This window comes from Bos mutus, chromosome 17 (assembly GCF_027580195.1).
Source record: "Bos mutus isolate GX-2022 chromosome 17, NWIPB_WYAK_1.1, whole genome shotgun sequence".
NCBI lineage: Eukaryota > Metazoa > Chordata > Mammalia > Artiodactyla > Bovidae > Bos > Bos mutus.
This window is the reverse complement of record NC_091633.1, coordinates 32,476,862-32,489,503: the sequence shown is the minus strand read 5'-3', so window position 1 is coordinate 32,489,503 and position 12,642 is coordinate 32,476,862. Positions and strand designations below refer to the sequence as shown.

The 12,642-nt window shown below is 45.4% G+C and overlaps 1 protein-coding gene across 6 annotated transcripts in view; it reads right to left on the bottom strand.

The window, feature by feature from the left end:
- Positions 1 to 697: 697 nt before the first annotated feature.
- The window catches only part of FNIP2 (folliculin interacting protein 2), a 127,905-nt gene continuing 115,960 nt past the window's right edge, over positions 698 to 12,642 (bottom strand). For all 6 annotated transcript variants that reach the window (XM_070386442.1, XM_070386444.1, XM_070386445.1 and 3 more), the window contains 3 exons: positions 10,046 to 10,246; positions 6,076 to 6,191; positions 698 to 4,398 (listed from right to left, as the gene is read on the bottom strand). In XM_070386442.1, coding sequence (XP_070242543.1) covers positions 4,320 to 4,398; positions 6,076 to 6,191; positions 10,046 to 10,246 — 396 coding nt within the window. In that variant the 3' untranslated portion in view covers positions 698 to 4,319. The remainder of the gene's footprint in view (positions 4,399 to 6,075; positions 6,192 to 10,045; positions 10,247 to 12,642) is intronic.

Below are 12,642 nucleotides of genomic sequence, written 5' to 3'. Positions count from 1 at the left end.
CTTACACCTGTAATTTATGACAAACCACTATAATGTCCTAGTGGCACTATTTTACAACTTATATTAATATATATTTTAATACATAAATATTGGGGCACTAGTGGTTTAGAAAATATAATCAACAAAGCAGACACCTGCTTCCGAATGGAATCTCCGTGAAGGCAGCAGCTCTAAGCAGAGACGATCAGAAGATTGTGTTGATGACAAACTCCATGATTAACACAGCTACTGGTAATATGGTTTTCCAAATATATGTCAGTTCTTATTAACATCCTAAACTTTACAAAGTAAAATCTTGCCTCAGTTTATACAACAGTGGCATTCCTGGAAAATTAGGTATATATTAAGATCACGAGAGAAGTATGTTGTGCATTTATGTAAAGCAGAATTAAATTCTCAGCTTCAATCATTATAAACAGGTTTTCACCCATATGAATGGCAGCAGGATATTTAAGTCACACAGGAGGTGGGATAGCTCCTTATTCTGTTGTGTCCAGCACGTGACGATATTTTCTCTATCCCTGGGAGATTTGCTCTGCTCCCTCCCACTCTGTGCCCGGAGCCCTCTCCCATCACATGCTCACCAAACACCCCTGCTGAGAGTCACTAACATTTAGAGTGGGCTTGTTTCAGCATGAATTACTGGAAATGAGATGTCTAAGTCTGAATAACAGACAAATCACAGGCAGTACCAAGAAAATGTTCAAGATAAATTCAAAAGGTTTATTGCACCAGATGCCACAGAAAAATGGATCAAAGTAATATGTGAACAAGTTTTAAGAAAAAAGACTTCCATACATTGATACTGATATCTATTTAACTGATCAAAAACAAAGTCCTATCAATTTGTTGTAATGGAACTTCAATGATAACAAATCAACCCTGGAATTTTCTCCTTTTAAAACACCACTTAAATTTAAGCATATTGCAGTCTTGCTTCCAAGATTTATGGTTCACCAAATATGGACTTTTAAAAATTAACATTCAGAGGGGGCTGCTTGATTTAGGCAAATATTATATTAAAAGGTTCCTGCCCCCAAAGCACAATAGGAAACAAATGGTTCACATTTACCAAGAAGCTCAAGACTTTTTCAATTTATTGGTGAAAGTATGCATGAACAAAATACTTTCAAAAGCACATGTAAGTGGAAAAATCCAGATATTTAAAAGAACTGTAGGGTCACTTTATATTCTTTATTTTTATGTACAACCAACTCCAGTGAGGAACCTAAAAAGCTACAGACTGAATTTTATAAAATCTCAGGACCTAATTAGAAGAGCCAAAACAAGAGTTTAGTATCATTTAGCAGGTGGGGATTTTCCTCCCTCGAAAAAAGTTAACTTGGAAAAATATGATAAGTTTAAAAAGTTGCAATGTGTAAACGGCAGTTTCATGGGATGTGAAAAGTTTATCGTTACTTTCATTAAAAAACAGCACACTTCAGAAAAATGGATTGGAGCCTGTACAAAAAGCTATTTAACACTGATAAAAATAAAATACTTTGGAATTATGCACAAGTATGGAAGCTACATTTTAAGTTTTCATTGTCATGTTTAAACGTACACAAGTATCTTTACATTCATATCACTCATCAATCTACGAAAAATTAAGCCTCGACATGCTGGAGGAAGGCCCGCACGGCAACGCTGGCGCACACCCGCTCCGTCTGCCTCCCATTCGCCTGGACAAGCAAGATGCTACAAGAGGTACACTCAACAGGTAAGACGTCAAAGTTGAAGAAACCCTAAAGGTGGAATCCTGTCAACTGAGGTAGTTTTCTCTATTTGTACATTTTTTTAAAATTTTGCTTTCTTCTTGAGGTGGGCCTGGGCGAGGGCGGGTCCCTTCCTTACCTCTGTGGCTGAGACAGAACCCGGCCCCGGGGTGGTGTCTGGCATGTCTCCACCCAGTTCCATGAGATTCTTTTTCCACTTTTGGGAAGAGGTTGAGTTTATGAGAGAACAGGTGGATGTTCTTGAGAGGAGGAGGGTTTACAGAAGAGCAGCAACATTCCTGGTCTGTGGTGCAGGCGGCAGCCGTGAGGGGCGGGCTGCCTGATGTCCTGAGGGGTCTCCCTCATCACCTCCTTCTAGGGGAGGGGGGCATGCAGAGGCCAAGCTAGTTTTCTCGGCTGCCAGGGGCTGGGCCACATCTTTTCTGCATGAAGCTTAGAATTGACCATTTAAAGCTCAGCTTCCCTGGGCTGGGTCTAATGCTCCACAGGCCGCTACCTGCACTGATTTTGCATCTAGTTATTGTCTGTAAACCCTGGAGGGAGGCAGGGGAGGGAAAGTGTCCAGAACAGGCCCGTGAGAAGGGGGTCAGAGACTGGGGGATGCTCAAAGCTGGTGCAGTGGGGACGCTGTGACCTCGCTCAGCACATGCATCACACATAAGGGACTCAGATGGGGAGAGGGCGGCCATGGGCCAGGTCCGCGACAACCACCATGGTGTCATGGAACCAGGGACTCTAAATATACCCGTCTCATCTCAGACGTCAGGCAAAAGGAAAACAGAAAACATAGATAAAATGGACATCACTTTTATGAGAGAAAGACATAAAATACAAATTAAAGATTTTTAGTCTCGAGATCCTCTGCGCTTCACATCCTTAAAAAAAGAGAGAGAAGGGGTACTTCCCCGATGGTCCAGTGGTTGGGACTCTGAGCTTTCACTGCCAAGGGCCCAGATTCAATCTCTAGTTGGGAAACTAAGATCCTACAAGCCGAGTAGAGCAGCCAAGAGAAAAACAACAACAACAACAACACGTGATTTATTAAAAAGAGAGGGGAAGGCCGTAGCTGTGACCTATCCCTAAGAACCAGTCCTAAGAAAGAACACACCTGTTTTTTTCCATTGGTCCGGCTGTTCTGCTCTTTCCAACAAACAACTCACATTTGTCAAAGAATAAAGACAGAGACGTATGTAACTTGGGGTTTGGGATTAGGATTTTATCACATAGCAAATCTGAAGACAGAGTATTCTAACTCCTGAAAGGGAAGTCGCTTCATATTCTTAGGTGCAAAAGCTACACGGAAAGGATTGGGATCAATTTTTAAAGGAGAAGGAGATCAGAGCCTGGTTATAATGAAAGTCCTCAAGGTCTGCGGGTCATAACAGGTGTGCTGTTAACAGGGTTACCCCTGCTTTTTACACCACCAATTTACTAGTCTTTTCCTTTACCCTGGATGTCAGGACATCACCTGCTTTACAATCAGTAAACTAAAATTCGTATCAACAGAAAACTCAGCGTTTTTAAAAAGCAAACTACGCTCATACATAAGCAATGCTGCCTTGCGGCAGGTTTTATACTACAGGGCAGTCAATTTCTGGGAAGGTGTTTTGAAAAGGATGTAGGGTTTGGAAGGCACAGAGATGATAGAGTGAAAACTGAGCTCCTAGATGGACTGTTTAGAAATGGTCAAACTGATTCATAAGTCATCCTGAACTGTTGCAAATTTCACTTCCCACCTGGACAGCTGTGCCTTTTAAAGTATAAATAGTCATCTGTATTAACTGTTACAGGAAGAAGGTGGCTTCAGCTGGAGGGATTTAGCCACAGAAATGCTCTCGAGCTTATAGAAGTAACTTTGGTAAACGGCCCCTTTGACAAGGCTGCTGAGAGCTCTGAAGCCTCAGGATGAAGCGAGTGGGGTCAGACTGTGCCCTCCGCTGCTGTGCACTATATGTGGATGGGACGAGGATGCTACATTGATTCTCGGGTTTATTGCACCAACAGTCCATCCCTAACCTACCCGTGGCTGCATCTCAAACAAGGGAAACTGGGGGAAGGCTGGAAGCAGTGGGTCCCTGGAGCTCTGCTCCCCACAGCCAGTCCCCTCGTGCTCTCTGCCAGAGGGTGACACCAAAGCCACTGGCGCGGAGGCGGTACCCGCGGGCCCCACTACACCGCGTCCCTGGTGTCCAAGTCCCCGTGCTGACTGCCTTCTCAGGACAGTGGGATCGCTTCCTCCAGCTTGGGGAGCTCACGCCTGCACTCTGAGATGTTCTAGCAGCGATGATGCCTGTGTCGCTCAGGCCTGCTCTCAGGTCCCTGGTCACCGCTGTGCCCTCAGCGCCCACGCTAACCGGAGGGTGATGGAGGCCTGACTGCTCATGACAACATAGACACCTGGTATCAGTAAACCTACGGCTTCCAGCCAGCACCCCGGGAAGCGATGCCCCCGACACAGCACAGCACGGGGAGGACCGCGTCCGTCCACCCTGCTGGCGCCTCGTGGTCGCAGGGAGCTGCCTTCCTTCCTCCTTGGGCTGAGAATCCGATTTTCTTCAAGGAGGAGCTGTCCTGAGCATTAGCTTACAAGAGTATCTGGGCGACGTAAGGAGAGTGAGTGCTCGCAATGGCCGTCAGCAGAGGCAGGTCGTTGGACTCGATCCTGAACGTGGAGAGAGGGGAGGTAGTTACATTAAAGTGGCAGGATTTATAGGAGCGTCCCACTGCCAGATCCCAGACCTGCCCGGTGGGCAACCAGAACAGAGTGAAAGAGGCAGGGAGATGGTGAGCCTGTTCCTGAGACCCGCCCTGCTGGGGTCCCGGAGCCTTTGATGGTGCAGTGGCAGCTATGTGCATGGGACCAGGGCCTGTATTCCCGCAGGGCCTCTGCACAACACCTCCTCCAGTCAGCACTCCAGGACTATACCCCGAGTCTGCACCAGCTTCAAGTAAGTCTCTGGAAACCCAAGATGGTGACAGTGTTTTCAAAACCCCTGGGCTTTCTTCAATGGCTCACACAACCGAGACCCCTACCCAGCACGCACTCAACGCTCAGACACCGAAGCCACCTCCTAAGAATGGAGGTAGAGTCAGTGAGGGTGGGGAGCACAGGCAGGGGGCTGCTGGGTGTCCTGGGAAAGCTAGGATGGTCTCAGTCCTTGAAACATGTTCTAACGTCCCTTGTTTCCAAAATCTAAAAACTAAAAATAGAACCTAAGGCGGCAGCTGGTATGAGCTTGTGGCATCTTCCCTGCCTTCTGCAGTGACATTCAGGGTGACAGCAAGTTCCCAGCACTGCAGTGCTGCTGGCCTGAGAGCAGGAGGGCAGTGAGGAAGGGCTGGAAGGGGCCCAATAAGGCACTGTGGGGCCTGAAGCAAGAAGGCAAATCCACCTTCAGGGTGGATCCTTCAGGGGTGGGTGCTGATGGTGGGCACCCATCAGTCAGGGGCCAGGCAAGCGCCCTAGAAATAAGAGCTGCACATACCACATCAGAAACCAGATGAGGCAGGACTACTGTGAGGCTGGTGAAGAGATCTAAGCAAAAACTGCAAAAGTAAATGCCTCAGAAGGGGAGAATATTTTTAAAGTGAAGTACATAAAAAAAAAGAAAAGTATGGCAGGAAATGCTGAGAGTGGAATAATACAGTAACTCATATCCTGGGTCTGATATGAGAAGTCCAGCAAGAAAGCAAAGGCCTGAGCCTTGAAATAATACAACTTTGACTGGCAGGCCTAATAGAGAAATTTGGGACTGATGTTTTATACACGGTATTTTCTTGCCCCAAACTGGGGGGGATTGTCATCACAGGAAAACAGGGGACAAGGCCCTATTGAGACGATGTCGTTTTGTTACTTCTCTGTGGAAAAACTGAGCAGAGAGTAAAACTCAAGTCAGAATTTCTTCCCCCCAGAGAAATTAGGGCAAACAGTCTCTGGAAGATGATGCAGGACACGGATGACATGCACACCTCCTCTTCTGATGGGCTCACAGGAAAAGGGAGGAGAGTCCGGCCACCTGGGACACGCAGGTGGGCCCCAAGTCCAGGAGGGCTGCCTTCCTCACCTCCCCCAGAAACGGCAAGAAGCGCACAGCCGCTGTCCGACAGCCCGTGACTCCCACATCCTAGTGAAATGCCTCGACATGGGCATCTGGAGGATTACGTGCTCCACTTTCAAGGATAAAATAACTCCGGGGGGAAGGCTGACCCTGGACCTCCAGCTGAAAGGTTGGAGAGTCTGTTTCTAGGTGTGAAACTCTGGTGTCCCCGGGGAGCGGCAGGGGCTGGACGGGTCAGTGGGTAAAGCCCGGGGGCAACGGTGGTTCTCCATTGCACTCACCCCAGCACGACGCTTAGTTCTTTCACGTGCACACGCGTGTGTCCACGAAGATACTCGGACAGCATCTTGCTCTTCAGGTACATCTCCTGCAGTCTGTCCTCCAGGTGCATGACGCACTGCAAAGCCAACCACACTCACGGTGAGCTGGGGACTCAGATCTCTGCCAGTGATTCAAGAGCTGGAATTCCCTCCATCCTTTCAAGTACACAACTGTGATCTCACCTCTGTAAAATATACTTAAGGGGTTGTAAGCCAGTGCAAACCCTACCATTCGGAGCAATAAGTTTTGTCATCAACAGGGACTTACCGTATACTACAGAGAACTCTACTCAGTACTCTGTAATAACCTATATGGGCAAAGAGTCTGCCTGCTATCGCAGGAGACACAAGAGACTCGGCTTTGGTCCCTGGGTCAGGAAGATCTCCTGGAGTGGGAAATGGCACTCCACTTCAGTATTCCAGTTTTCCACTTGCCTGGAAAATTGCATGGACAGAGGAGCCTGGCAGAGTATAGTCCATGGGGCCTCAAAGAGTTGGGCATGACTTAGCACATGTATATGTATAACTGAATGACTTTGCTGCACACCTCAAACTAACACTACATTATAAATCAACTATATTCTAATATAAATTAAAAAATATTAAAGAACAGGTTTTTGTAAAACAAGTCAGTTTACTTTTTCCAATGACTGTTAGGAGCTTCATATATATCTCCTAGTCTTTTTAAAAAAGCTTTTGTTTTACATAGTTGAAATCATTCTATAAGTACAATTATTCTCTGCTTTCAAAAAACTTTCTAATAATCCCTTCCCCATGTTATTAAAAAGTCTTTACCAATGCCTTTTTATAAAAAGCATCTCTGTTGTTTTCTATACCTCAGATTATTTTGTTACAATTCATTCCCAGAAGAATGACTGGAACAAGGTTATTCTGAACTTTTCTTGTCTCTCAAGAGTGTACTTTAACTAGGTCTCTAATAACAATAGAGACAGGCAATTATTTTCAGGACATCTCTACCCTTGGAACTGTGTCCAACTTCGTGTTTTAGAGAACAGCAACCATCTGTGCTTTGCACCAGAGGCAAATGCTTCTGCGTTTGGCAGGCAGTCATCAGGCACCTCAGTAAGTCACCTGATGGCTCTGGCAAGGGTCCATCTGACGTGATTCTCTTCTAGACCATTTACGCCTGCTGTCTTCAAGGTAAAAAGATTAACAGATGCACTTGACAATGTTGATCTTGACCATCTGGGCTGATCAGTGATGTAGACAAAGTATGCATTCTAGATGCAATCTTTTCCATCGGCTTAAAACCTTAAGTGCCTTGTGTTGTGTGGATGAAACACAACTGGTAAGTGAGTAAGAGTAATAATGAAAGCAAGGAGGAGTTCACCAGCTCTCATGGAAATGTTCCCCCAAGGAAGTGGGGTTCACTGGGGGAAGGCTCTCCTGCTCAGTTTCAGTTCCCTATGGAGTAAATACAAAGTTTTAATAAGAGCATTATAAAATATTAAAAGGAACATCTACAGTATGTTGAATCCTTTATGGTTTAAAATAGTGAATTTACAGCATTTTCATAGTCCCCAGGAAAACTATGTATTGCAGTATGGAAATAAAGAGAATGTTGGTTCATGTGAAATGTCCATGAAACTTGAAATCCAAGCATTTAGAATTTTTTTTTTTTTTTACAAACTTGATTATGAAATTGAACTATTTGGGGATCTGCTCCTTCCTTTCTGAGATGGATTTCTTCAATTTTAACTTCTGAAATTTTAAATAGCTACTTTCTCTTTCCATATTCAAAGCACCAACAGAAAATTAATTGTATATTTCATTCAAGTGAATTTTAAGGAGAATTTTAAACTGCAGATGAAATTTTCTTTGATCTTGATTTTGTGGTTAAATGTAACATGTCTAAATTAAGTAAAAAAGAACTGTGGTAATTTACTGCTGGGATAACTTAAGATGTCAACTGTAGTGAGAGATATGGATTACAGAATAAAATATAAAAAGTAAATATAAAATATAAAATAGTAAAAAACTGTATAATCAAATACATCTCTCTTTTCTTACAGAAAAGCAAGTTTCGGCCTCTACATCAACATGATGCACGTTGCTACTAGAAGGAAAAGCTGCCTGCAAGTGCAGAACAAGGGTCATGCTGTAAGAAGCCACAGGTGCCTCCTGGGTCACCACTGGGACAGGGGTCCTGCCATTTAAAGCCCAAATAAAGGTTTCAGTGAATAGGTGGTGTCCTTCTTCACAGCCGTGAGCACTGTTTCACATAAGCAGTTATTCTTAACAATTATACCAACAGAAGCTGTCTTATGAGTGTGTATAACATCCAGTGTTACTCCAAGTGCTTTAGGTGAACTGTGCTCAGCTGCTTCAGTCATGTCCAACTCTTTGCAACCCCAAGCACTGTAACCCGCCAGGCTCCTCTGTACATGGGATTCTCCAGGCAAGAATACTGGAGTAGGTTGCCATGCCCTCCTCCACGGGATCTTCCTGACACAGGTATTGAACCTGGGTCTCCTGCATTGCAGGCAGTTTCTTTACCGCTGACCCAGCGGGGAAGTCCCAGAGAATTAGCCCCAGTAATTCACTTAGCCCCAGCTAAGTCAATTAGCTTACTTAATTCCCATAACAGACAGGACAGTTTCTGCTGTTCCCCAGCTTTGACAAGGTACATGGTTAGGAAGCAGAGGAGCCTGGTCTGAAAGCCCACTGACTGTCCACTACTGTCCACTGGCTGCAAGGAGCCTCATCTCACCCTGGGCTTGGCCAGGTACAAAGCACACCTCAGCGAGGCTCTCACGTGCTTGCTGCAAAGGTACCAGTTCACAAAGGAAAAAGCTGAGGTGCCCAAGGAACCAAATAGGCAAAGCCCAGATGTGATCCCCGTGATGTCCCTGTGATGCCACGCTGCCACCTCAGTGTTTCAAAGCCCCCCTCCAAGGACACAGGATTCCTGGCTTTCCAAAGGGTATGGTGCATCTGTAGGTCTGGTCACAAGAACTCAGGGGAATAACCCTTCCTGAGCAATCAGGGAGCTGACCGTAATCCAGCCACCTACTTGCTTGTTACTAGCTCTGCATCTTTTGTGGAGGCCGGAGGCTGGCAGGGAGATGGAGGCTGGCAGGGAGATGCTAGCTGTTTGGTGCGGGGCTGAGTGCAGACAGGGGAGGGAGGGGGAGCTGAGAATGCAGGTGAGCTCATCTCAGGTGCGACCCTCCCAGCTCCTGGAGTTCTTCCCCTCCTGGTACACGCCTTCCTGCTCTGGAAACCTGGCTCCCTCCCTCCTTAAGTGTGGTTTCTCTTCATCTCTCTACATATGTGTGCGTACACACACACACACACACACACACACACGAATTTGTTGTGCATATTATTCCAGAGACTCAGGGAGAACTGTTGATCATTTTCTAGGAGTTCAGGGGGTCTGTCTGCTGTCTGTAGTTAATATAATGTTATCAAAGTGATTGCAAAATCCCATTCAAAAAGGAACAACTGATACCATCCTCTACAGCTACGGTGAGTCAACATTTTAAGTACTGACACATACAATATCCTACTTTATCCATAACAACTCTGGGAGGATTGTCCCTGAGCAGATGGAACGAAAGTCCCTTCGGAAAGTCGGCTGATTTGGCACCAAACTGATGACGGAAAAGCCAATAAGTTTCCCCAAGGAGGGTATTTTAAATTTCCCTGTGTGCTTGACCACTGCCTTCACATTATACCTACTTCTTCATGTAACTTGTTCAAAGAGATGATGTCTCTGTTTCCAGAAGGACTATTGTTACTGAATCCAGCCCATGTGCTGGTTTTGTATCACATGCTCTGTTTCCACTGATGCTAACATCCAATTATACTAAAATCAATACACAGGAACTTGTGACTTTATAACCACAATACCATGGGAAGTGTTTTTATAGTTCATTTCTCTAATGACTGGAGAACACAAACTTACAAAGTCGGCAGGGAGGTGAAGCCTGTAGAGCTGCAGGATGGACTGCAGTAAGCTGGACACCTGACTTGACACCAGGACCTCCTGGCCGAGTTTCATGCCATCCACCGCCTTCCTCTGACTCGTGGCCACCTGGACGCTCCACTTGTCTGTGTCTGCAATGATGCATACGGCCTCGGCGATGGGCTCGTCCAGCACGGGATGCTGCAGGGCAGACACAGGGGGTCAACTCCTCGCCATGCTTCCAGGTGTCTAAAATAGATGGCGGGTGGGAAGCTGCTGTACAGCACAGGGAGCTATAGAGCTCTGTGATGATCTACAGTGGCAGTAGGGAGGCTCAAGAGGGAGGGGGATACATGTATGCCAATGATTGATTCGGCACTGTTGTATGGCAAAAACCAACACAGCATTGTACATCAATTTTTTTCCAATTGAAAAATAAAAAGATCTTTGGCCCATTTTTTGATTGGGTCATTTATTTTTCTGGAGTTGAGCTGTAGGAGTTGCTTGTATATTTTTGAGATTAGTTGTTTGTCAGTTGCTTCATTTGCTATTATTTTCTCCCATTCTGAAGGCTGTCTTTTCACCTTGCTAATAGTTTCCTTTGATGTGCAGAAGCTTTTAAGTTTAATTAGGTCCCATTTGTTTATTTTTGCTTTTATTTCCAATATTCTGGGAGGTGGGTCATAGAGGATCCTGCTGTGATGTATGTCAGAGAGTGTTTTGCCTATGTTCTCCTCTAGGAGTTTTATAGTATCTGGTTTTACATTGAGATCTTTATGGGCCAAAGATCTAAATAGACATTTCTCCAAAGAAGACATACAGATGGCTAACAAACACATGAAAAGATGCTCAACATCACTCATTATCAGAGAAATGCAAATCAAAACCACTATGAGGTACCATTTCACACCAGTCAGAATGGCTGCGATCCAAAAGTCTACAAATAATAAATGCTGGAGAGGGTGTGGAGAAAAGGGAACCCTCTTACACTGTTGGTGGGAATGCAGACTAGTACAGCCACTATGGAGAACAGTGTGGAGATTCCTTAAAAAACTGGAAATAGAACTGCCTTATGATCCAGCAATCCCACTGCTGGGCATACACACTGAGGAAACCAGAAGGGAAAGAGACACGTGTACCCCAATGTTCATCGCAGCACTGTTTATAATAGCCAGGACATGGAAGCAACCTAGATGTCCATCAGCAGATGAATGGATAAGAAAGCTGTGGTACATATACACAATGGAGTATTACTCAGCCATTAAAAAGAATACATTTGAATCAGTTCTAATGAGGTGGATGAAACTGGAGCCTATTATACAGAGTGAAGTAAGCCAGAAGGAAAAACACCAATACAGTATACTAACGCATATATATGGAATTTAGAAAGATGGTAACGATAACCCTGTATACGAGATAGCAAAAGAGACACTGACGTATAGAACAGTCTTATGGACTTTGTGGGAGAGGGAGAGGGTGGGAAGATTTGGGAGAATGGCATTGAAACATGTAAAATATCATGTATGAAACGAGATGCCAGTCCAGGTTCAATGCACGATACTGGATGCTTGGGGCTAGTGCACTGGGACGACCCAGAGGGATGGTATGGGGAGGGAGGAGGGAGGAGGGTTCAGGATGGGGAACACATGTAAAAAAAAAAAAAAAAAAGAAAAAGAAAAAGAAAGTGATGGTGGGAGCCCCAGGAGCCCAGGGCTCCACAGGGACTCAAGAGTGCTGTCACAATGCCATTTAAACATTAACTTGATAAAACTGAAGTCCAACATTATTTTATTCCTACACTCAGAAGGGACCCATAAACATCATCAAGTGCTCACAGGTAAACAAAAAGGCCTGCAATCTTGCTCCAAACCAGGACATGAAAGTCCACTTCCTTCTGGAAGGCTGCACTCTCCTTTATTTTGTGTGTGGTTTGTGGGATCCTAGTTCCCTGAACTGGGATCAAACCTGTGCCCTTGCTGTGGAAGCGTGGAGTCTTAACCACTGGACTGCCAGGGAAGCCTCTGCTCACTCCCTTTACAATGGAGACTGTCAGAATATGGTGTAGGAGTCTACTGCCATTTTTCCCATCACGAGGTTTGGAAGGGTGACTTAATATTCCCCGAAAAGTATAGCTTTATTCACGAAGTGATATTTACGCAGGAACCACGTGCTACATACATAAATCACCTCCAACAGCCACCTAGACAGACGGGACCAGGGAGCTGTGTTATTGAGACCAGGCCAAAAGGTACAAGTGTGGCCACTGATGAACGTACTTAAGACTTAACACTAGGGCTTCCCTGATGGTCCAGTGGTTAATAATCCGCCTTCCAATGCAGCGGACGCTGGATCGATCCCTAGTCTGGGAAGATCCCGTATGCCATGGGGCAACTGAGCCAGGTGCCACAACTATTAATTCCCCCACCCTGGAGACTGTGCCCACAACATGAGAAGCCACCGCAGTGAGATGCTCGCCTGCCACGGTTCGAGAGCAGCCCCACTCACTGCAAGCAGAGGAAGCCCACACACGTGGAGGACCCAGCACAGCCAAAATAAACAGATAAACAAATAAATGAAAGTTTTTTTTTAAAAAAAGA